Source organism: Calliopsis andreniformis, chromosome 4, assembly GCF_051401765.1.
Source record: "Calliopsis andreniformis isolate RMS-2024a chromosome 4, iyCalAndr_principal, whole genome shotgun sequence".
Taxonomy (NCBI): domain Eukaryota; kingdom Metazoa; phylum Arthropoda; class Insecta; order Hymenoptera; family Andrenidae; genus Calliopsis; species Calliopsis andreniformis.
Window position 1 is genome coordinate 1,336,523 of NC_135065.1, and position 25,681 is coordinate 1,362,203.

The window sequence follows — 25,681 nt, forward strand, 5'->3', positions numbered from 1 at the left end:
TTTTAGCGCCAAAAAATTTGAATTCAAATTTTATTCTTTTTTAAAAAACGACAACAATTGATTCAAAAATATATTTCTCTTTTGAATGGTACAAATTAGATGTTTAAATTATTGATACTAGTACGTAAAAAAATTCAGTACGCTATGTATTTACAATAAATATTTTGAAAACAGTTGTTATATCAAATGATTCTCGCTGGTTTCGTTACTTCGGTACATTAAGAAGAAACAAAGTTGAAACGTGGATAATACACAGCCTAACAAGTTTGGTATTTGTATGAAAGGATCATTAATAAGGCAACCATATGCAAACCACTGAGAAGAAACTACCAAAGAAGCCACTATAATGGGAAATGGTAAACTTTCTGTACTTTTGATCCTTATTACATGTGCCTACAAAATATTGCATGTAATTATCTATTTTGAACTATTATTTTAATTTCTTTTCCTGAAAATTTAGGAGAAACTTACCATCATTACTAAAGGGGACGCAAAAAATAAAACTGTTACTGTACAGCTAAGAAAACCAATATATTTTATAGCTAATGTCTTGTCTTCCTCGTAAAAGCTATAAAAATACACAGCTCCAAGAAAACAAGTTGCTGCGATCATTTGTTTTATAGTTCTAAATTTTTTTACACTATATAAAATGAATATGCAAACATATGATGCTTGAAGTATTACTCCAAAAATATTTACTAATAATATGAAGTGGTCTTCTATAAGCATACCATATCTCATCCATAAGACACATCTGTAACATATTATACAAAACAGTAATTATATTTACAAAGAGAGATGGTCAAATATCATGTAATTTATGGTTCTTTGGTCACTTAAAATTTTAGTACGACATTATCCTATACATGTATATTTCATGGTATCATGAAATATAATTATTTATGGTAAACACATTTAACAGAATTAGTATGAAATGAAAACTTAAACACATGTTGATCACAATTTCAATTCACTGAAGTTGCAGTACTTAAATTTTTCCTACAATTAAATATTAGCAATCTCTGTTTATATTTATTCAAACTCCATTAAATAAAACAAGCTGTAGGATATTATGCTGATCACTTAGATGAAAGCAATGGTTTCAAATTTCAAGTAGAAATAACTACTTTACCAATAAATTACTGGAAATATATCAATTCACATATTAATTTCATAAAATATTTGATATATGTATTGTTACATAAAAGTAAAAGCAAACTTTTTACAATTGTTGGATACACTTATGGGTATGAAGTAGACCAATGTCTAGTGGAATGTTATTAACATGCTGCAAGATTATTGTGGTAATTTGATTTTACTTAAGATCAAATTTTCATATATTTGCCTGCTAACTTCCTCAACCAATATTTTATTGAAAGAATATCATTCAAAGAAAAGGAAGATGAAACATGACAATAATTCTTCAGGTTCTTCAGGTCATTTTGTTTTACAAGTAAGTTATAGTACAACTAGAAACATATTATTTGTATCTAATACCTTATTTTAATTTGTTGTATTTTATGGTTATTAATTAATAATTTGGGCAATATTTTTTAACATATTATATAAATATCAATTTTCCTTCATAAAATAATGTTTGAATTTTTGCATTTTATGCATTCATTTGGAAGTTATGATCATTTACAGTCTTTCCCATCACATTTGTCAGAACTATATTTTCATGATACCTTGGAATATATAAAGTTATACCTTATTAAAACTTTAAGTACCTGAAGAACATAAATTTTATGATTTTTGATCCTTTTTTTACAGCTTGTAACTTTTGAATTTTCATTTATGTTTCAACAATATGTATTACTGTAATAAGAATACAAATAATTATTGTAAAATTAATATTATAACATATTAAAGATAAAAATACAAAAATATTGTAATTGTAATACACAGGTTAGAAGTGTTTAATGTAAAACACTTACGATGTATAACATGTTACAAATGCCAATGCAGAACTATTTCCTGTTGATCCATTTTTAATAATCTTCCTGCAAACCAGCCTAAAACATAATCCTAAAGTTTTTAACAATGAATTCTGTTTATATAAGAGACATTTTGTTTAAAAATTCAATTATTGTTCATGTTACACATTTTTTCAATCTATTATTATTAGTCTAAAACAAGTATATTTCAAATTTGACCCATCAGCTATACAAAATTATATCTTAAAAATCTATTTTACTAATTGTATCTTAAAAGTCATTATCCTTTGAAATGTTTTGGTGAAGAACGTGCTTAGAGAATAAATTTGTTTTTTTACTTACACGCCGGCTAAAAATTGTAAAACAGTACAAATCGATGCTGTCGAAGCTAACGTATCTTTAATCCCTGCTGAAATCATGATTTAAAACGCTCATATGACTTCCAATTCCATACAACATCTGTGATTTGGATTTGTAACCTTGAATGTGCAAGGAACCGATCTAGTTTTATAGCATGAAAGATGAAAAACGAGTGGAGTGATCGATATACATATAAACTGCAGAAATCATAAACGAAGCTGGTGGAAATCGAAAGTGACGAACAAGACAACATGCTCAAATTTAAAACTAATCACTTCATTGTTTTCATATAAGTTCATCATTCTATTTTAAAAATTTTACGTTAATATGTATTATTAAAAAATATTTTCGTATTTTCCTTTTCCTCTGAAATAAAAAACTAATCATCTTATCAGACGTGTACTGAGTACTATTTAATTATAAGCCGTTATAATGACAACAGTATTTTTTATTTATATGTAATATAACTTAACAAATTAATAAATTATAATATAAAGAATTAAAAAATATCCACTATATAGAATGTGCAAAACCAGCTACACCTTTATATTATTATAATCATAACCTAATTGTCATGTATCTAAGTAATTTATAAGTTATCAAAGAAATTCATAATTACATTTATCTATTTATAAACATTTATACGTAAATCCATATATAAAACGGATCTAACCATCCGGTGTATTAGTAGTGACTCTTTTATATTTTTAAGTTATCAGATTTATTATAAAATTTTTTATTTCTAACCTTGTTAAAGGAATTTGTGCAAAATGAAAATTATATTCTGTTCCTTGACTAATTTTGTGAATAGACTTTCTAATCGTATCAATTCAAGGCATTATATACTATCGAATATTGTATGTAACAAAGTTGATACAAATGTTGATAATTGGAAAACGGAACTTCACAATACAATGCTCATTCTCCAAAATTTTATTAGTGTTGAAGAAGAGAATTCATTAATTGCAGAAATTGAGCCTTATTTGAAGACACTTCGATATGAAGAATCACACTGGGATGATGTTAGTATAATAAGAATTCAGAGAACATTTGAATTGTTATTTAATTACAATTGATTTGCTTGACCATTATAGGCAATACATGCTTATAGAGAAACAGAGCGGAGAAACTGGAATGAAAGGAATTTGAACATAATAAATAGAATTCATGAGAAAGCATTTCCTAAAGGGTTGCAGCACCTTCCATTGATACATGTATTGGATTTAGCAGCAGAAGGATGGATAAAACCACACGTTGACAGCGTTAGAGTATGCATTTAATTTAGTTAGTTTTAATTTTGAACAAAGACTGATTTCTTACTTTTTTTTACTTTTTCATAGTTCTGTGGAGAAATTATTGCTGGTTTAAGTTTATTGAGTGATAGTGTAATGAGACTCACAATGGTTGGAAAGGAAGCAACGCATAAAGAAGATTTTCTATTGCCACAAAGATCTTTGTATATAATGAGGTATAAGAATTTTTTTCTAATCTATATTTAACTACTTAATAAAATTAAAGAATTTATTATTCATGAATATTTTATAGTGGTACAGCCAGATACGATTACAATCATGAAATCTTGAAAAATGAAGAATCATACTTTGAAGGACGGCATATACCGAAAACTCGACGTATTTCGATAATATGTAGAACTCAACCAAATCGTAGTACTTAGATGTTATAAAAGTATATTAGGATGTAATAAATTTAATATGAGTACTATTGTTGATTTTAGTAGTTTTCAACAATAAAAATTAAATATTATTTTATGAATACGAATATGTTGGTTCAGATTAATAAGTTTACCAACTGATAAAGATGTTATAAAACATCTTTCAAAATACATAGAATTTTAGAAACAAATACAAAATTCAATGATGTAAAATTATTTTAAAAATTCTAACCGAGTTAATATTTTAAACGTTATGTTCTTAAACGATTAAAATATTTTATAGAATTTAAATTTAAATTTTGGAATTGAAATCTTCTCCATTTGTTAAGTGGTTATTCCCCCTTGTAGGCGTTGATGATAGTACTTAATTCTCTGTGATGATAGGTGATTTGTAAAATAAAAAATCATATGGGTATACAATTACAGACCAAAAGTTGAAATTCTTCTTACATGTTTAGTCATTTTCCAGGATGACACAATGTAATTTTCATGCAATTATCTGCATTATTGAAATTCAAGTTATTGCATGTTTGCCGCATTTTAATACGAAACACCCTATGTAGCACACTGTGGCAAAACTCATTCCTTTTATTCGTCTCACTCTCTATAAGATTCTGTTAAGAAAATAAGAATGCAATGCATACATACTTATTTGTTGTATTTAATCAAACGTGTAATTATCTTCATTTTAATTGCAAAACAGTTAAACTGAAAATTACTTTTAATCTTAAGATACAATACTATAAGGCTGATATACAATTTATTTTAGTAATGCATAACCGACTATTACATGTGGATGTGCCTTAAAACATGAAATGGTTTATAATTTTGATTTCATGATTCGCGTCTGTTTCGAGTAGTCGAATTGGTACGGTATGGCTGATGCGGGCCTAAGTTTAGATGACATAATTAAGAAATCAAAATCGTCAGGAATGAGAAGCAAAGGTGGAGGGTGAGGAAATTTAAAAAAATTAGTAGTAAATTTAGTTCTGTAGTGCTTACTGTGTTATTGATTTCTGTATAACCTTAAAAATGTGAAATCCTTAATCATTGAAGAAGAAATTTACTCTTTGATATTGTCTACAGATACCTGTAGAAATTCCTAATTGTCTATAAGGATTTTTAAAAATCTTTTTTTATTGAGCTAGTGAATTTAACTATCCTGTTTACTAACTCAGTACAAAAAAAATAATTCTTTTATCAAATTGAAAGCTTTTATTCAAGCACACAGTATTGTCATAATCGATTTAAAATTCAATTTTTTCTTGCAGCTATTTTCCAAATTTTATTAAAGACTATTCCTATTACCATACACTCTTCTATTATTTCATTTGTAGTATGAGTTTTAATTAGTATATGCATCGAACAATGATATGTGATTGACATTTACTGTTGTTTAACCTCACTCCGTATTATTATTTTTTTATAATATTATACTAGGTAAACATTTATTTTTGTACATATATAAGTCAATGAAAATTTTATTAAATTTAATTATGAAACTTCATGATTATTTGCTCAGAATTAGAAAAAGAATCAACAGGGGTGCGCGTGCTAATGGTTCAGTAAGAGGACGTGGTTCACAAGTAATTACTGATGCACGCTTTAAAATTATACAAAAGAATCGAGAGAAACTTACAGATGCAAGAGACAAGCTTGCTGAAATTGCCAAACAAAGCGATGCCAGATTGAAGTTAGATAAAATTCGTGCATCTCAATTAAAAAAGATAGATACGCAGTTGCCTGGAATTTCTCGGAAAACAGGTCGTAATGGAAGGCTATCCTTATCAACTAATAAAGTGCCTCTAATCATGCAGCATGCTGTACCACCAAATATTCCAAATAATTACATGCCACCGCCCACAAGAGCAGTGGGTTATAGACCACCTCCAATTGCAGAACATCCTTATATGGGAGACATGAGCATGGATTACAATGATGGTATAAGATAAGTTGGTTCAAAAATTTTAAGTAATCAAAATTCATAAAAATCATTTAATATATGTTTACTCAAATTAGATTATATGATGGAAGCAGCACCTTTGAGAAGGACTGTAAGTAATGAATATGCTCCTACACCACCTCCTCCACCTCCTGTGTTCAGTATTAAACCTTCATCACCATATACTTGGGTAAAACCTACAAGCAGCAATGCCACGAGAATTATACCTTCTCATAAACCTGATATTGATAGAGAGCGAGAAAGACCGAGAGATTATAAAATCATTGCACGTTCTTCAATGGTAAATATCTTCTTAATCAAATTATCATATTTATTTTTTGAATTTCATTTTTTGTATAATACTTTTAGACAAAAGCTCCCTCCCCTTCATATAAAGAAGATTGGAGTTTTGGCACAAAATCACGGTACATACTTCTGTCAGTTCATTTAACACTTTATGGTCCAGTGGTTACAAACTGAAACCATATTTTTGTAACTTCTTAGCATATGTTGCTGCTTATACATTGAAAAACTTGAATTAGAATTGTATTATTTTATTTTAGAATTAGAATTGTATCTTGGGCCACAAAGGGTTAATTACTACAACATATGATATTGATTTGTAATGTTAAACTAGAAATTATTTATAGTACCATATTAGCGGAGGACTCAATAGATTCGAAGTATTATGATTCAAGAAGTCATAGAGATATCAGTGTAAAATCAAGATTAGATTCAGTTCCAAGTAAATCACGAAGTATGGGTGTTTTATCTCGGCCGAAAACAAGTTCTGCTCCGGCATCGCAATCAACTGGTTATAGAATTGTAGTATCAAATTTACAAGCAAATGTTACTCAAGAAGATATTAAGGTACAGTTACTTAATTTTGGAGTAGAATCAATCCTAATTTAAGTAAAATGTAGGGAGGACGAGCGGGGTTTTAATAGGAAAATTGAACGGTTATCATATAGCACTAGTAGTTTATTTTAAGTTCGTAATCCCGATCGACTGCGACCGACTCGTGGACTTCTGACCAGCACGCGGATCGTACACGTTGCTATTTCAATTCGTTTCTCAGACAGACTCTCTGCTGACACGCTGTCTCCCTTAAATCTATCCTGCGTGGTTGTTTTTCCCCACTACGTCCGATCTGCGGAATATTTGGAAAAACCCACCCGCCTAAAGAAGTCAGCGGAGTAAGGGCACGTGGATACCATGGGGTGCACTCGCCCGAGCTCTCGGCCGCTGCCTGGGTTTTCCCCATCTGGCCTGCAGGATGGAGTTTTACGGCGCGTCAATGTCCATTGACAACTTTCGTAAACGCGATTCTTATAATTCTTAAAAATCGCCACGGGTCACGTCTGCACCATAAACTCCACCTCGGTCTCATCAGGTCGACCTTGCGCCCATGCCTCGGCCACTTGCACCCTTACTTCGCTCACTAAATTGCCTACAAAAAACAAAATTAATGTTCTTGTATTTCAGGAATTATTTGAAGATGTGGGAGAATTATTAGTATCCAGATTAGTACGGCCAGGTACTGCAGAAGTAATTTATAAAACATTAAAAGATGCTACTAAAGCTGTTGAAACTTATCATAACAGGCAGTTAGATGGCCATCCAATGAAATGTCTTCTTGTTAATCCACGACCAAAAAATAACCCAACAGGTCCTGCTGTTAGGTCTCTTACAGAGTGAGTATGTTAAAGGATATAATTGTTGTTCAATTTGCAAAAATATCGATGTCCTGTATCTCTATATCTCTTTTTATATTATAGTCATAAAATATTGGTTAAGTTTAAGTATTTTTGTATATGCTTTTACAGATCCAGGAGAAGTGTTAGTTCCAGTTATGTACAACCAAACTTGGGAGCAGTGCATCGTGCATTATTCGATGATTCTTAATTAAATATATCAGTTTTACCCAGAAAATGAAATGTATATTGATAATCAATTTTATTCTTGAAATGTCTGAAAAGGTATAAAAGCGACGAATAGGGATGGAATCATGGGAATAACATACAAGCAAAATATACAGAAAATTCTCGATAAAATTTGTATGAATAAAACAACACTTATTTTATCTTTAATTTGTATGGAATACAGTATGCCTCTATAATTAAAGTGGTGGAATATAATAGCAAATGAATTTAAAATGTAAACGAAAGACAAGACGCTTCTTGTACATTTAATATACTCAAATAAAACAATAAGCATTTAGGAATTTCTAATATTTCGTTTTTAATGAAATTTACAAAAAAGAAATAATGAATACATAAATGCCTCTTAAGATTAAAAAAGAATGTATGATAAATCACTTACTCAGGATATTTATAACGTTATACATTTATTGTTTATTTAGTATTTAGATAGTTCTATAACGTTATATTGAACAATTGAAGAAATTCAATAGCATTTTTTAAAGTTTGCTATAGGTGAAAGAATGAAATATTACTGCGATAGAATCTAACATGTTAAAGATTTTATTTGCTTGGTATAAGATGATCACAATGTTGTAGTTTATAATTACGAGATATAAAAGCTAGTATACCGTACATGCTGTTAATGACATGCACCGAGTCTTTATAGGAGTAAATATTACGTTACTGAAGGAAGTGTGAAGTATTCGGAGTTTATTGATGATTGTAATTCGACGTAGTAAATGGCACATAAATAATTTTATTCTTTCATTACAACTACAATTTCTAGGGGAGAATAATTTTGCGAGATACGACACGATTCAGCCCGTTTACTTTAGTCTCGTATATCGGTTGACAATATATATTAACGTTGCGTACCGTCGTTACCCTCACACATCCACATGAAAAAAGATATACAATTGAGATACAAAATATAATAAAAAAATTAATGTAAAATAGTTTAGGATTTAGTACAGATGTTATGCAGAGTCGCTTTTCTTAGATATTTACAAAGTGTGTTTAATTAGCACTGCTTACCAATACTGAATCTTACGTCTGAAATAATTTAATCTTGCCCTGCTTAAGTATTTGCTTGACATTAAACTTAAACAATTTTGAACTTAATCTCACTTGACTATGCCTTACGTATAAAAGTCTTTCTTTTTTCCTTTGTTGTAGTGTTAAATACATGATTTAACTTCTACGATGATTGCTCGCTTTGGATTTGTTTGGCAACCGTAGAACTTCCGCATAGGACATTTCTAAACGTTTTAATCGGGCAACCTCTTTCGATGCTGTACTTGGCGTGTAGTCCCTGTATTCGAAATTATTATGATGCTGATCATTGCTATTACGTGCATACGTGTTGACTCTTCTTCCTGTGTTGGGCGATTCCTTAGTCCTGTTCGCGTAACTGTATCCGTTGTATCCATTGTACCCATTGCATGCAGTTCCGTCTTGATTAACAGATGTGAAGGGCCTGAATTTTTTCTTTCCACCACTGCTCGACTTTGGAGAAACAAATTTGGGATTGGTCGTTGGGATTACATCGGGTGTTGCCGGCGTCTCGCTGCCTGTTGATTTTCTATTACCATGTCTTCTTGACTTTTTCGAGCCATGAACGTTAATTAACAGATAATCCCCACGAATTACGCTTCGATGGTCTGTGGTCTTTGAGCTTTTAACAGGAGCACGAGTCCCTTCGTTATTTTGTTCTTCACTTACGCCATTTGTTGGAACTGGAGTTCGTATTCTGCATAATGGTTCGGATACAACGGAGGATACAACGGAAGATACAACGGATGAGATAACGCTTTGATTATCGTCTGTGGTTTCGCTAGGAACGTCTTCTGGAACCATCACGGAGGACTCTGGTTCTGAAGCAATTGTACTCGTAGAATTGTCCAACAATGCTAGTAGTTCGCTCTTGGCTTCGGTCGTTCGCTTCAGAACGCTGAGTATTTCGCCGAAAACGTGTCTACATTCTGGCGTTTTTTGGAATCTACTTTCGAAGGGACTATTATCGTCGTAAATGCTGAATTTGCAATCTTCTCCATCAGCGATAGAACAAAGGAACGAACCAGGTCTTCCTTCGGTTTGTGTTGCCTTATTGCTCATCTCGTCCGAAAAACCGGAAGACGAAGTCTCCGTTTCAGAGAAGTCTGTGGGGGTAGCGGAAAACGGTTTCTTACCGCAAATTTCTGTTTTGGCACGTGAACTGCTTCCATTTACAGATTTTGTCGACTCTTGCTGTATTTCTGTTTCCAATGTTTGAGTTTGGAAACTGTTGAATTCACCTGACATCTCCAGTTCTTCTTGCAAAGACATACAGGCTGGTACATTGTCCTTCCGCCGAGGTCCAGATCGCCTTTGAACTTCTAGCAGTGCTTGATACTTTTCTACGAGAACTTTATATGGATTGACCAAATCCTCTTTGTTTTGTGAATCCTGTAACCAACGTATTTGCATGTTTTTAGAATACTATTACGCCATATATTCAATTACTTTTGTTCTACTGTGATGTTATTCAATTTATATTTGTGATTGTAAAGCAAAATGACCTAAACTATGTTCTTTTCTCGAAATATTAACATTTAAAATTTTTTATTTCAATGAACTTATGGACTTGTGTATTCTTGAATATTTAGTGAAAACAATTTTTTAACGCCGTTTCTTCTTTCTGAAAATATAAATTTTATATTCTAGGTCTCAATTAACATGCTTGCTACTGCGTCGAACTCCTCACTCCTCACGACTGTCACAATTAACGCGGATTTGTGTCAACCGCAGCGACCGATAAAGCATTTACTCGAATTTTTTGAAAGTGTGACATATGTAGGTCGTTTTGTTTTACAGTTAAATATGTTTGTACTATCTTATGAACTTTTGTCTTATTGAACCCTTCTCTTCAAGTGAAAGAAGTCTTTTAATGCCTTTTTTCTTTCTGCAAATATAAATTCTATGTATATTCTAGATCTCAATTAAGGCTTTCACTTAAATTTTTTGAAAATGTGACATAGGTCGTTTTGCCTTACAGCCACAGATGTATCAATCAAAGTGGAATTGCAAATTCTGTAGACTGTTATTTTTAGTGTAACTTTATATGTATCTTTTCCTTACAGCACTTTAATTCACTATTAATTATAAATTAAATTATCATAATGCATTATTCTACTAAAAAGGAAATTATCCGAAGTAATAATTTCCGGTTTTTGGAAATTTTGCAGGTTTGTACAGTAGCCAAAAGTATTCGACAAATTTTTTTTATCTGTTCTTATCCATATTAAAGGCGTACAAATCTGTTCAACCAGTTTTTAAAACTAGGTACTTATTTGGTCAAAAAGTATATCGAAGAATGACATATTTTTTATGATGTTTTTAATACAATGTTAATTAATTTTTTTCGTGAATTCGCATTGCACGCTTTGCGATGAAACTATGATTCTATTAGTCATTTTAAGTTATGTTTTTTTTCATTATTTAGTAAGCAATTTATCAATCTACATTGTAACATAATAATAATAATGTAAAAATATATTCTTTTTCCAAAATAATTCGATCTGAGACAATTGTATAGGAAACATGGTAACATATGAATGCAATTATTTTTTAATAAAATTCTAAACAATTCATATATGGTGTTTCGGTCCACAACATTTAACGAGTACACAAACTTTACACAAATTTACAAAATTTATGAAAAATGTTATTTTTTGTTAATTTTTTAAAAAATATAAATTTTCAAGAGTTATTTGCATTTATAAATTCGTTGTTTCACAATTCTTACTTACCTAAGTCACGTTTTTTTTTTTGCTATACTCAATAGTTTTCGAGGTATAGAACAAATATGGATAAGAACCAACAAAAAATATGAGTAGAATACTTTTGGTTACTTTATAAGGTTGCACGGTTTTATAAAAATTAGAAATTATCACTTTGGGTAGTTTCCATGGTAGACATGATTAAGTACATACATTAACTACTAAATAAGGGATTGAACATGGTTTTTTATATTGTACATATTTAAATTTCAAAAATTAAATTTTACTAGTGATGTAATATTTATAAAATATATAGGTAGTTGAAAAATTAGTTTTATAACATGAACAAGATACAAGAAAAAAAGTTCATAGGCGTTATTTCAATTGTATTCAGAATGCAAGGACTATTGGATTGAAGGTAAAGGAAACGCCAGATTTATAGGATATTAAATAAAAAAAACAATATTTGTTGAAAAAAACGTTTTATTTAAGATCGTATAAATCTGGCACTTACATTATATAACACAATTTTAATAGCTACTTCGACTAGATGTACCTACTAATAATATTCAGTCATGCTCGACATAGAATACACAACATTGAAAAGAAAAAACTGAACAGAAAAGTGAACTTAATTGTAAAAAGTCTGCAGCATCACCAAATCCAATCTACATTTAATTTTATACAATTATTTCGAAACTTATATAAACAAATAAAACTTATTTAAAAATTCGGTCATTTAACGCAGTCTTGTCATTCTTTGGAAACTAGTTATTAGTTCTACATTCCATTTCAATAATATTTAATATCTACAAATTCTAAAAACCCCTAATTTTCTTAGTTATTAACATATGAATGTGTAAAAGCGTCTTCGTAACATAGTTTGTATATGGTTAACTTATAATATTAAATTCGTTATGATATTTTAATAATGTAAGTGCTCAGTTTTAAAGTTGACCTAAATATATTGCGTTTGAACAGACTGAATGAAAATTACTAAACACTTTACGATGCACCTAAAAGTATGTATTCACCAAAGGAATAAATAAGAATATTTTCCTTGATGTTACGTGTTTTTGTAAGTGTTTATATGTATTTTTTAATCTTATTCATTGTTGGAGAAATAAAATATTACTACGTATTTCATGTTTTTGTAAAAGAGTAGTAATATTACTACTAATAAAAAATGTATGAATTGTTTTAAATTAAATGAATCATATGGTAACTATGAATTTTTATAAAAGTTTTTTAATTCCAACATGTATACTTTACGAAATGATGAAAGGAGCAATTTTTTACAGTTTGTTGCAATTGCTATAAGTACATTTTTATAATACATGGTTCAAATAACTTTGATGCTCTGTTAACCCCTTGAGCTAATAACGAGTCAGACTCGTGCACTTTTTACAATATCTTCGCTGCCGACTACGCGATAACGCGTGATGAAAATGTCTTGCAAGTAACCGATCACGCACTATCGCGTGAGGAGTCGCGATCAATATTATTGATACTAATACTGTTAATTCAATTTGATAAAAATTTTGATAATCTGCTTCAATCTAAACGTTTGAGTTATAAAATATACAAATTTCATTACTATTCAATTCTCATTTCTCCAATATCTTTAGAGATAGGTATCTACTTAATTTGCAAAACAAGGTATGAAAGTTTAAAAATTAAAATGAAATTAATCCTGATACGAGTACACTTATCAGATATCATCGTTCCTTGCGGATATCTGAACCTTTACTACGTAAAGAAAATAGTAAGCAACAATTCCTAAAAGATTTATCCGTGTTCGTTTGGTGGATACATATCTTTGCCTTTATAAATATCAATGTAATTATCTTTAGTTATTTCGGTAAAAAACGTAAAAAATAATGCAATAAAAACTCTGAACATAAAATCTATAGACATGAAATTACAGAAAGTTATTTAAACAGTTTTGAATTTTAAAAGAAACTTTTGTACAATTTAATGAAAATTAGTTAATATAACTGCTGTCAACTCGATTAATATTAAAAATGTTCATAATTTTGGTTGCAAAACGCGAATTAAAATAAAAGGATTAAAAAGAATCACTCAAATGGTTAATGCACATTCTATTACATAAAATGCAAGAGTTATCGTTTTACTGCATGCAACGGGCGAAATATTTTGACTTCTTTTACTTATAACGAACATTCTACAGTAGCTTTTTGCGTCCTTTCAATGGTAAAAGCTTTTCCAAAATAAATATTGGTATTCGAAATGGTTTCAAGAATAACGGTATAAGATATTCGTTTTTAATATAGCATATTGTTTGAAAAAAAATCAAAATCATTGACGGTGCTTTCCATATAGACGCGAAAGTTGTCCACAACAGAGAATGAAATTCTTTAGTCTCTTTATTTGCCTCGGATTTCTTAATCTTAGTTGTGGATGCGCCCTAAAGCAAATAAAATGTATGTTACTCGTAAAACCCAATTCTTGCGAGTATTTCAAAATACACTGAACACAAATCGGTTCATCATGGTATTGTTTTGAAGATATTCGAAACATACGAAGCTAAACGTCGCTCAGAAATAAAAAGTCAAGCATAACAAGGAAGCAAAATTAGAGAATAACGAAATAAAATATTTTTAGGTTTGTATGGTTCGACAAAAAAAGCTTTAATAAAATTAATGAGATGATGGTTTACCTGTGTTAGTGACTCAATTTCGTGTTGACGATCGAAGGAATCTGCTATACACATGTCTTCGTAGTCCTCCTCCAACATCACAGCAAGTTCATCGTGCGTTTTCGTTTCCATTCCACGTAAACATCGACCACATAATTGCCCTCGTCTATAAAAGTTCAAATTTTTATTATTGAAGCCTTTTCTTTGTGCTATACAATTATACATGTTTAAATTATTTAAAAAATTCACGTTTAATCAATTTTAATTGAAGTTTGTTGTATAAAATAATTTCAATGCTCTAATTGATCTTATAACTATATTAAAATTCAAAATTTAAATACTCTAAGAAAAATGAGTTTTTTATTACTGAACACATCTTAAATAGAGGCTGTTTGGTAGCAGGTGTTAGAAATTGTAAAGGGTGATCATACATGTTGAAATAAGACGAAATTGAAGATACACGAAATTATGTTTCAGACTTCGTTTTAGAGTTATTAATTGTTCAAAAATACTTAAAATAAGTGTGAATTATGTCTGACTCAGGACTGATTTTACTGATTTTGCTGTGCCTGATCTGACTGCTAATGTACGCTGCCCGCAGAATAAGTCCTAAGTCAGGCTAGTCAGATATTCATGCGAAGTTTAGACATTTTTGCAACAATTAATAACTCTGAAACGAAATCTCAAACGCAATTTTGTCATTCTTAATTTTCGTCATATTTGGACATGCAGAATCGCTTCTTCAAATTTTTTACATCTGTTGTCGAACACTCTGTATACTTCAAGGCGGAACACCACTCTGGAGCGTCAAAAAATAAGCAATGTTTTTAGAAATCATTTCAGAGGTAGAAAAATTAGCGGAGAAAAAGTTTCATCCTTAAGGAACAATACAAATGTAGGTATCAGTTTTATTTTTAACTGTTTAAAAGTAAGAATATTATAAAATGTCGGAATTGATCGGTATTCTTTACGGTAGAACATCGATTGTTGGTCGTCGCACTAGACAAGAACTGGGAGGTCTGAAATAAAGAGCTTTTGTTGATTCATAAACTAGAAACTATTATTTACAACGTAGCGCACCAATTTTTTTGATTTCTGAATTAGTTGATTTTTTATACATGATTAAAGTTAGAAAATCATTGTTCTTCTTTGAAAATGCTACTATTTCCACAATTATTAAAATTTTTGAAAACTTGTACGCTACATTTTAGGTAATAGATTCTAATTTATGAATGAACAAAAGTTTTTTTATTTCAGACGTTCTAGTTCTTGTCAACTGTGATGATCAGTAATCAATGTTCTACTTGCAGGAATTTCGGGAACAGCAAGCAACAACATCATTTTCTACCATTTTTACTTTTAAAAAATTAAAAAATAAGATTGGAACTTACATTTATATTTTCTAAAGATGACTACACTTTTCATTCAGTAATTACTTATGAAAAAAATTCCCAAACATTACCTATTTTTTGATACGTCAGGGTCGTGTCCCCCTTTAACAAATACAGTGCTAAATTTATAAAAATGTTCTAAAGTAGTACTTCAGGTTGTACATACCTCACTTCTTCGAGTGCATTTATTTCGTCTTGAAGATTTTTTACGTCTTGTGCCTTACTACGCCAAATATTTAGCTGCTCTTCTAAAGCATTGTTTTCCTGCAATAGGGAAGTCAATTGCTGACTAAGTTCCGTCACTTTCTTTTGTTCCCTGGACCTTTGATTTCGAGCCTCCTGCAACTGCCTTAACAATTCAGTAACTTCTTCTTCATTTTCTAGTGTTGTTATCTGTCGAACATTCCCATCAGCACCCGCTTCTTGAAAAGACTTTTGGCCAAGTGGGGCAGCGTTCTAAAAATTTTTTCACAACATTCTTAAAATTAACAGTTCCAAAAATATCAGGCAATGTAACTCAGTTTTACGAATCAACTTACATCATTTTTTTCATTTACAATTTCAATGTTATGAACTAATTATAGTTTCTTTTGAGTATTCTAGACTTGGTGAAGTTTTGAATCTTTTTACAGAACTTGTATCGCGAAATAAGTAAAAACTCCGCAATAGAATTTCAAATTTTACGAAGAGGCCATGATATACGATTTAAAGTTAAAAGACTAACGGAATAACCACTGAAAGTGAATTTGATTGTACTTTACCTCTAGTATGCTGCCACCTTGCGTGACCGATGCTTTCCATAAAGCGGTCTGTGTTTGTGCGGTGTTCGTCGACTGGTTTGCAGCTTGTTGCCGAAGTAGATTTTCATGTTCTTCATTTATTTCGTCGATTTTCTTCTGAAGTTCTTCACATCGAGCTTCCAAGTTTTCAATTGTTAAACACTGACTGTTGACGAATAGAAAAAAGAGTTTGTTAAATAACATTTATGCATTGTCCTAATTGTTTTAATTTGTGATGATCATTAATCAGTTATTCCGTGTCTACAGGGTGATAAAAAATTTGTTTATAACTTGTAGGCTAGACAAGATTCGCCAAATGAAACAGAGTGTTTCTAATAAACATGAGTCGAAAACTAATATTTTCAAAGTTATAAACAGCATTTTGTTTCCGTTTAAGTGGGTGACTTGTTCACTTTAACAGCTACTGTACCGTTAACTAAGACGTGTAACTAACATTTCTCTAGCGACACATCTCATTATTATGATATTATCTTATTAGATAATCCTGTGTTATGACAGGAATATGATAGGATAGAATGGATACACAGATACTTCATTGTTTGCACATGGTATGATAGCTTTTGAAAGGAACAAGTCACTCACTTGAACGGAAATAAAAAATTATTTATAACTTTGAAAATGTTAGTTCTCGATTCATGTTTATTAGGACCTACTTACTCCATTTGGCGAGTACTACTTACCCTAAAAGTTATAAATCCTTTTTTTGTCATCCTTCCAGAGAGCACACAACGTCTTGAAGACGTCCATTTTATGTCTGAAAATATCCGACAGTGTACGTCTTATGGACTTCCGAAATTTACGTCCATAAGATATTTTAAAGACATACTACATGGATGTCTTAAAAACGTCTGAAATTTACGTCCTTAAGACACCTTAAAGACATACTACATGGATGTCTTAAAAACGTTTGAAATTTACGTCTTTAAGACGAATCAGGTAGGTATCTTAAAAGCGCTGAAATTATTGTTTTTAGATATCTAGGAGACATATCCCAGATAGCACACGACGTCTTGAAGACGTCTATTTTATGTTCATTTTATGCCTGAACGTCTCACGACATAGTTTAGACGTCTTAAAAACATCCAAGAGCGTACATCTTAAAGACTTGCAAAGTTTACGTCTATAAAACGTCTCAAAGACACACTACATGGACGTTCTAAAGACTTATGCTTTTGGACGTCTTAAAAACGTCTAATTTTTGTCTGAACGTCTTATATACGTAACTTGGACGTCCTTAAAACGTCTTATAAACGTTTCTTAACACGTCCTAAAGACATACTGATTTGTAACATCGGACGTCTCAGAGACGTCCTTTGGACATTTTTAGAACTTTACTGGATGTTTTTAAGACGTTTTTATGATGTCTCTGTGCTATTTGGGATCGTACATCTTTTATTTATTACAAGTTTCTGTCTTCTACTCGATACCTGTATCGACCTAGCATCCAATGTGTTAAGATGTACTGGTATTCGTACTGGATACGTATTAAAAACATTTTATTTTGTAACATAAGACGTTCGGAAGGCATGTGTAGAACATTTGCAGAACATTCCCAAATAGCACAGAGACATCTTAAAAACGTCTTAAAAACATCCAGTAAAGTCCTAAAAATGTCCAAAAGACGTCTCTGAGACGTCCGATGTTACAAATCAGTATGTCTTTAGGACGTCTTAAGAAACATTTATAAGACGTTTTAAGGACGTCCAAATTACGTATATAAGACGTTCAGACAAAAATTAGACGTTGTTAAGACGTCCAAAAGCGTAAGTCTTTAGGACGTCCATGTAGTCTGCCTTTAAGACGTTTTATAGACGTAAACTTTGCAAGTCTTTAAGATGTACACGCATGGATGTTTTTAAGACGTCTAAATTATGTCGTAAAACGTTCAGGCATAAAATGAACATAAAATAGACGTCTTCAAGATGTCGTGTGCTATTTGGGTAGTAACCCACTGTTGAACATGTTTATGTAAATACTGCATATGCATTGACGTAACTGTTGATGTTTAAAAAAAATGTCTGAAGAGGATTTGAAATGCTTCTATCAGCTCCATATCTAGCAAGAAAAGTACATAATACTGAAGCAGAGCGAAGTGTTGGGGCTGACAGAGAAAAGTATTCAAAAGAAGACATTTCTAATAGAGTAAATTAAATAAATGATTTAGGTACTGAATAATAAAAGGAAAGTCAAAAAAATGATCACAATGTCATATGAAGACTGTAAGAACTTACTCACAATCAGTATAATTATTAAACCACCAATGCTGCTAAAGCAATTCTTAAAAAAGTCAAAGAACATGATAGGAATCTACACACTCGTGTATTGATCGTAAACATCAGCGTAAATTTAAGAATCTTCCTAAGCCTAATGGGCAAAAATTGTAAATTTTTTCTTGTACTTTTTTTACAGTTTTTTATCTAAAAAAATGTAATCCTAAAACATCATAAACAAATTTGAAAAACTAGCAGTGTTACAATAGTCTTCAAAGATAGCGACGTGTAAGACGAAATCGGCGTGCCCATGCAGTTATTTTAAACGCATTTTTCTCAATATGGAATGTCTTCAACTAGCATCCATAATATCTCAAAAACCAGTCATTCGATTTACTAGCAACTTGACATGGTGTTATTTAATTAATGAAATATTTGTATTGGCTGACATTCTGATTTGAAACCCATAATAGAATAATTATAGATTGTGTAACTATTTCAATTTTCATAATTTTTAAACTGAAATGATGCCGATTAATAGTTAAAATGGCGGTAGCTAATTTGAAATTATTATTGTATGCTGTATATGATTAATTACATTAGACCACAAATATAGAGCAAATAGTTTCATGAAAAAATATATGTAACGGGAAACCAAAGATCATTAAAATTAAAACATCAAAGTCGATCGTATAATAGAGATCATATCACAAATTTGCATAACCATCCTAACTCCTTTTGCTATTCCATTATGGTATGACGTAATAAGAAATGTTTATTCTAATGAGTAATACATTACACCTTTTACTTCAATTACGTATAATATAGTGTGCTCGAAATTTTCGTCCACAAAGCAAGTATGACTATTACTTTTCAAAAAAGTCAAATCCTTTATTCAAATAAATTAATTGGATTAAGAATACACCACTTATGGTATTATAAAGATTAGATGATAATATTCAAAAGGAGTATTTCAAATTTCAACGTAATACTATTTCTCGTAAAAATTACTTAAAACCGTGTATATGTGTAATATATTATATTACGTTGTGTCATTTGTATATATCTATATTTAGGCACGTACATATGTGTAGAGAGTGCTTCTAAACATGTGGTATATTTTTGGAGGGTATTGTCGAGACACGAAGACAATGAAAAAAGTTCATGTGCATACATGTCTGCAAACACTTAGTTTTTTAGTTATATGCTATTTTATATTGTATACGACGTGATACTTTCTTTATGCCCTATCACTGTGTGTCACTCATTCAAGAGGCTGGAATATTCCTGAGTCTAGTAGGACTTTAAAGAGGATAGCACACCGTGCAGGCAAACAATGGACTAGCTTTTATGTAATATAAAATAGCATGTAACTCAATTATTATACGTTTTCGAGCATTTGTGCATTTGAAATTTTTTCATTATCTTTGCGTCTAGAACCTATCCTTCAAAAGTGTTTAGTTTTTCTTATTTTTTACAGGATTTGAGCGGGTATTTTAGGTAACAAAAAACAGTGTACCTATAACTAAAAAACTAAGTATTAGCGGGCATATGTTCATATGAACTTTTTTCATCGTTTAAGTATGTAGAACCTATATTGTACCTATATTGTACCTATATTGTATTTATTTCAAAATGCAATTAAATTAGATGTAAGTAAAACCTTATGCTTCTAATAAGACAACAATTTGAAACTGTTGGCCTAAAAAAAATATTCATAAGATTAATTACTACACAATGCATTCAAGCAACTCTGTACAGGTCTGATACCATCGCAATCTTTAAACATTAACCCCACGGAACACCTATTACACTTATTATTAGAGATTTTGGAAAGAAAAATAAGAAATAAAAATGATTTTAAAAAAGCATTAATCAAAGAATGGTCGAAAATTTTTCCGGAAATTGTAGAATCAATGCCGAATCTATTACAAGGAATAATTAATACCAAAGCTATGCACAGAGAATAGTAAACACTCCTTCTGTATTATGCATTTTCATAATTTAAAATTATGTACCTGCCTCTTTTCTAAACAAATCGCAAGTATGCCAATACCATTTTGATTATGAAATCTTCGTTTTCGTTTTATGTAGTTTTCTGAACCTATATTTACTATATTATTGAGTGTTCTCAATAGGTACATTACTTCGTACATTAAAAAGCATTAAAGAACATACTTGATATTAATACATACATATCAATTCAGTGTGCAAAGATATTAGAAAGAAGGTTTATTTTAATACTTTTTTTTTTTTAGAAAATTTAAGTTTAATAAGTTTTTCTCATTTAATAATTTTATGATTTCGTTTTTTACACAAAGAGAAAAATTATAAATATAATATAATGCAGAAAAATTCATTCCTTGCCTAATTATTGCAGATATATAATATTGCAGCTGTAAATGCAACTTACTCTTTGCTACCTTTTTTGCAACCACTATGAAAATTCAACATATAAAAAATATGTTCCTTCTTAATGATTGTTAACGCTTATAGAATTAATAGAGTATGATAAATAATTAACGTAAAAGAACTTTAGAAAGAACAAGTGTTAGTAAAACACTGAAATAGCTAGTTTTCATACCTTTTAATGAGTTTTTTGTCACTAGTATTCTCTATAACAAGACGGTGATTCGCTCGTTCCAAATCCTGGATGCTGACTTCGAGTTGCTCGTAAATTTTTAGTCGTGAATCGTTCACTTCCCTCAGGGCAGCAGTTTGTTTTTTCATATACTGTAAAAGAAATCACGTTCCAGTAGGTATACGCAAATAATCACTGGCCATTGTGGCTGACAAACATTTTAAAATATAATTATCTATCAATTACCTCTATTTCTTGTGCCTGTTCTTCGACGGTAGATTGGTGGAGTTTAATGATATTTTCCAGCTCTTTATTCCGCTCCAGGAGTGTTTTACCGAGTTCTGCCGCTAACTGCAAATCTAAAATAAGTTATCAATTAATTGGGTGTTCTCATCTTATTTGGCTTGATTTTTATTTTCGGCTTATTTTTTGATAAATTTTGCTAATAAACGTGAGTAATTTCAAAAAGATCAGAAGTTTTTACAATTGCTGTAACTTATGTATCGTACTATATCGATTTTGCGAATTATTTCATCCTTTAAGAACGGGAATAAAAATTTATAGGTAATTTCCGTTCTATGACGGAAATATATATTTCACTTTTTGAATTATAAACTAAACAGATATATTTTACTTTTTGAATTATAAACTAAATGGGGCATATGTACTATGTACTATTTATTTTTTTCTATTATCGCATCTAGAATAACATTGGAATCCTAGTTAACAAACAAAAAGAAAATATATATATATATTGTAGGAATAAAACTTGCTCAAAAAAAATCATTCGGCTACGAAAGGATTAAACTATTTATAAAAAAAAACTATTTCGATAAAAAAATAATTTTCGTAATTTGAACTTTTGTATCTTCAAATTTACTTGTCGCTTGTTTCATACTGATAATTAGTTTTAATTATTTAATTAATTGTGCAAACAATCAGATTTAAAGATTCATTATTAATTCAGTCTCCAAATATGTTCATTTATTTTGTTTTAAGATGATTGGTTATCAACACTCAAATACTAATGATTTCATTAAATCTTTTAATTATACCATTCACAAAATTGTTTCCTTAATTCACTACTAGTTAATTCAGAGTCTGTTTAAATGATTACGAGGAAGATGCAATCTGACTTTATAATTTTTGAAAAAATCCTAATAATCCACTTAAAGTTGGAGTGGCAAAAACCAACGTGTGAATCAGCCGCTGTGCATCTTGGTTTCACTTCTAGCAAAACTACAAAGGATGTGTGCGTGTGAAGATCGACTCGTTGATTTGCCTTTGCTTTAATTATGACTGGACCTACCGCGATTCGATCTATGGTTAATATATTTTCTCGTTAGTGATGACGAAGGCATCGCGTGCTAAAGATCGAGTTAGTCTTCGCCCAACTTGAAAACGATTGCGAATCAAAATTGTGAGAAAATACATGTTCCGAGTAGCTGAACTCGATGGTGAACGCTCTGGTTCGTAACACTCCCCCGTTCTGAAACTGACGACCTCCAGCGAACCCACAGTCGAGGAACAACCGTGTTCCAGCTAGAGCCAAGGACCTTCGTGGTAAGCAAACGACTGAACTATCATTTTCTCCCGACATTCTTCGCCGTAACGTTTTCCAACTCGTTTCAGTACGAAATGACAATGAGGTACCATCACATTATGTCACAATGATACAAGATATGTATACAAGACTCGCGACCTTGAATATGATATTCAAGTATGTTGTCAAAATTCGAACCATGGGTATTATGAATCATTTTAGTAAACGATCTTAATATATGCCAAAAATAAGTTTTCGGTGAAAAATAGGTTTAGGTATTTTACAGGTGTTTAATTTTTATGTAGATTGGAAATTTAAATAATTTTAATCAGTATTGTCCTCTGTTCCAAAATCCAAGAATAGTTTATCTAAATAGTCCCTCTAATGTATATTATACAACTATTGTTTGTGTTATTAGTTCCATGCATATTTTATACAATTTCAAATTTAGTTTTCAAAGGAATGACTCAATTTTAAAAAATAAGTATTTACGGTTAAGATTTTAAACATGCATAACGTACAAGAAAGAATTTAATGAAATTTTTACATAATAAAGCTTATTTGAATACGTGGCACTCTACTTAGAATATCTAAAACTATTTCACTTTTACTATAAAATGTTTTTTATAACATTGTCCTTGACAAAACGATCACTGACATTTAAAACAGAAATATGAAGACCAATAAATGACTTCCACAACTATTGAATTTTTAGAAGTAAAACAATGCTCTCGTATCACAGATCACCTGTTTACAGGTACACGTATCATATCTCTCAAATGCATCATCGTGTTAACTGATTACACAAACGTCATCTTGCAATTCACTTAATCGAAGTGAACGAGTCGTGTCAACAAGCTTTCCATTTCGAATTATTATATCGAAGGTGTCGTACCTTCTGGACCTTGAAGGCAAGAGAGCTCGATGGAGTAATCCCAGCAATCCAGCGAACTCATCTGTGTCTGTGGATCCCAGACGACATCCACGCTAGGCCCGTTCATCCTCTCCACCCCGGAATTCACCCGTTCACTCCAAATTCCGTTTCTTCGTCGTTTCTCCACTTCACTTTCCACTTTCAACTCCTGTCACTCCAATTATCCAACGCGAATTTCCTGACACGAAAACGATTCCAACGCAGCTCCCGACAATTGCTCCGCTGCAAGGTGCTCAATCTTCGCGAGGTGAATTTCGGTTGCCATCGAGGGCGTCCATCCAGGTGATATGATCCGCGCAGAGCTGTTCCACGCGGAGAGACTGGGTTATCGACCACAACCGGTTCCACCAAAGGTAGCCGGTCTTCTGTGAATCGGTAGGTAGCCGTAGAACGTGTGCAAGCCCAAACGTCGAATGCCCATCGAGTGGTAACTCAACCTCCCCCTCTTCCCGTTCTTCCCTCCCACCCACTACGCATTCCTCCGTTCTCTCCCTTCCCCTACCCTTCCCCACTCAGCTCTCTGTTTCTCCCGCAAAATACCTCTCCTCTTTCACTTAAGCGTAATTCCCTTCCGACGGTGGTGAGCACCTTTCCTTAAATATTGCCTCCCTCAGGTACTCTCACTCCGATCGGCCACCTCTTCTTCCTTTCCCTTCTTCCCATTCCGTAAACGCATACGTATATCTGTTTCTGCAGGGTAAACCTTAATGCACGTGCAAAACCTGGCCCACTTCTACCACTTTTATTTCGAGCATGTGTTTTCCTGCATGGGAACCTTCGCTGCAACCTGTCGCTTCTTCGCGTGTTTACGGTTTTCGGAGTTTCGGCTGCAAATTATCAGCTGTTGACGCGTTATAAACGAGTTGATTGATCCATTCACTGGTCTGGTCACGATTTCAAGGAAATTGCCTTCTTCTGGGTTTTGATGGCTTTCAAAATAGACGTATTAAAGTTGAGAAAATACTTAAATTTTTTATATCATGTCTCTTGGTAATACTGTACTTTAGCTCTTTTCCGTTATGCTTATTTAAAGAACTATCTCGCGACTTCTGAGAAAGTCATTCAATTTATGAAATTTATATTGAATATATCGGTTCCTATGCTTTCACGTGAAAGTATTACGAGGCTCTATCACTTCTGTTATCTGTAGTTTTCATACCTTTTGCATATATTAAATAACTCAGTCAAAATTTGGCTGAGCCTTTAGCTGCTGTTTGTATTATGGTAGATATATGGCAAAATCGACGCCCGTTATACCTGCCGACTTTCCATTATTATTTGCATTTCAATTTGCAATGTAAAGCGGAATGCAAACGTAGGAAAAGGATGTTTGCGAGCACACATGCATACAGTAACGGTACAGCGCTATTTCAATACTGGAATCTATTGAAATGTACATAGGAGACAGTCAACCCGACGAAGGTAATTTTTTTCAATTTGAAATTCACGCGATTGCTCGGATCCGTTGCTTTTCCTGGCTGGATAATCAGTTTTGGGTGAAGGGAACCACTTTCTTCTCGCGTATACGTGTCCAATCTATGACTAGGTAACGATTTATTGCTTGATTCGGAAGTAAACGATCTGATTCTGAGTGCATGGAAACCTCGCAATATGTAAACAATTATCTATGGAACATGTCAAGAGGTATTTCTGTGTATGTTCGCGATTAGTGTGTTTGTTTTGCAAAGAATCTAGGTTGTAAGCACTTAGGATACTTTTCCTTAGATTCTTAGATTATGAAGTATGCTACGATACATACCTATAATTACAAATTTCACTAGAGTTTGGGGTTCGTAGTATAATTTTCGCACGGTAGCTCAAAATTTTGTTCCAGAGAAAAGCTCGAATTCGGACAGGCTTCAATGGGTTTGAGTTACAGTGATCTCGAGATCACGAATAGTGGGGCTGGATCATTGAAATTTAAGTGTAATAATTAAAACAAATTTCAGTGAGGGTATATAAATTTAATGCA

The 25,681-nt window shown here is 31.6% G+C and overlaps 4 protein-coding genes across 6 annotated transcripts in view; 2 read left to right on the top strand and 2 right to left on the bottom strand.

Annotated features, from left to right (window-relative positions):
* Positions 1–53: 53 nt before the first annotated feature.
* Slv (sugar transporter SWEET1) lies at positions 54–2,820 on the bottom strand. Of its 2 annotated transcripts, XM_076377196.1 has the most exons (5): positions 2,280–2,327; positions 1,938–2,015; positions 1,731–1,818; positions 472–754; positions 54–393 (listed from the first exon to the last, which is right to left on the bottom strand). In XM_076377196.1, the coding sequence occupies exons 3-5, from the start codon at positions 1,793–1,795 to the stop codon at positions 178–180; spliced, it is 564 nt and encodes a 187-aa protein (XP_076233311.1). In that variant the 5' UTR covers positions 1,796–1,818; positions 1,938–2,015; positions 2,280–2,327; the 3' UTR covers positions 54–177. The 2 variants fall into 2 exon arrangements, with proteins under 2 accessions (XP_076233311.1, XP_076233310.1); XM_076377195.1 differs by lacking the exon at positions 1,731–1,818 and having other exon boundaries at positions 2,280–2,820.
* A 174-nt stretch (positions 2,821–2,994) lies between these two features.
* On the top strand, positions 2,995–4,061 carry LOC143178485 (alpha-ketoglutarate-dependent dioxygenase alkB homolog 7, mitochondrial). Its single transcript, XM_076377194.1, has 4 exons — positions 2,995–3,319; positions 3,392–3,565; positions 3,638–3,765; positions 3,843–4,061. The coding sequence occupies exons 1-4, from the start codon at positions 3,068–3,070 to the stop codon at positions 3,970–3,972; spliced, it is 684 nt and encodes a 227-aa protein (XP_076233309.1). The 5' UTR covers positions 2,995–3,067; the 3' UTR covers positions 3,973–4,061.
* Positions 4,062–4,809: 748 nt separating this feature from the next.
* On the top strand, positions 4,810–8,184 carry LOC143178612 (uncharacterized). Its single transcript, XM_076377368.1, has 7 exons — positions 4,810–4,921; positions 5,492–5,910; positions 5,989–6,212; positions 6,281–6,336; positions 6,562–6,781; positions 7,397–7,605; positions 7,738–8,184. Exons 1-7 carry the CDS (start codon positions 4,845–4,847, stop codon positions 7,814–7,816), a joined length of 1,284 nt encoding a protein of 427 aa, XP_076233483.1. The 5' UTR covers positions 4,810–4,844; the 3' UTR covers positions 7,817–8,184.
* Positions 8,185–8,373: 189 nt separating this feature from the next.
* The window catches only part of Centrocortin (cerebellar degeneration-related protein 2-like), a 92,522-nt gene continuing 75,214 nt past the window's right edge, over positions 8,374–25,681 (bottom strand). Inside the window, exons 1-7 of one of the 2 annotated variants that reach the window (XM_076377366.1) lie at positions 23,671–24,094; positions 21,479–21,591; positions 21,236–21,384; positions 16,403–16,586; positions 15,808–16,097; positions 14,272–14,416; positions 8,374–10,278 (exon numbers count right to left, since the gene is read on the bottom strand). In XM_076377366.1, coding sequence (XP_076233481.1) covers positions 9,025–10,278; positions 14,272–14,416; positions 15,808–16,097; positions 16,403–16,586; positions 21,236–21,384; positions 21,479–21,591; positions 23,671–23,776 — 2,241 coding nt within the window. In that variant the 5' untranslated portion in view covers positions 23,777–24,094 and the 3' untranslated portion in view covers positions 8,374–9,024. Of the gene's footprint in view, positions 10,279–14,271; positions 14,417–15,807; positions 16,098–16,402; positions 16,587–21,235; positions 21,385–21,478; positions 21,592–23,670; positions 24,095–25,681 lie in introns of those variants that run through there. The other variant, XM_076377367.1, reaches the window with a different exon arrangement.

Coding starts and splice junctions, on each gene's coding strand:
- LOC143178485 (XM_076377194.1), top strand. CDS start 3,068: ATGAAAATTATATTCTGTTCCTTGACTAATTTTGTGAATAGACTTTCT. Junction 3,566..3,637: donor CACACGTTGACAGCGTTAGA/GTATGCATTTAA, acceptor ACTTTTTCATAG/TTCTGTGGAGAAATTATTGC. Junction 3,766..3,842: donor AGATCTTTGTATATAATGAG/GTATAAGAATTT, acceptor AATATTTTATAG/TGGTACAGCCAGATACGATT.
- LOC143178612 (XM_076377368.1), top strand. CDS start 4,845: ATGGCTGATGCGGGCCTAAGTTTAGATGACATAATTAAGAAATCAAAA. Junction 5,911..5,988: donor GAGCATGGATTACAATGATG/GTATAAGATAAG, acceptor TACTCAAATTAG/ATTATATGATGGAAGCAGCA. Junction 6,213..6,280: donor TCATTGCACGTTCTTCAATG/GTAAATATCTTC, acceptor TAATACTTTTAG/ACAAAAGCTCCCTCCCCTTC.
- Slv (XM_076377195.1), bottom strand. CDS start 2,356: ATGATTTCAGCAGGGATTAAAGATACGTTAGCTTCGACAGCATCGATT. Junction 755..1,937: donor TTTGTAACATGTTATACATC/GTAAGTGTTTTA, acceptor AATATGTTACAG/ATGTGTCTTATGGATGAGAT. Junction 394..471: donor CGTCCCCTTTAGTAATGATG/GTAAGTTTCTCC, acceptor AATATTTTGTAG/GCACATGTAATAAGGATCAA.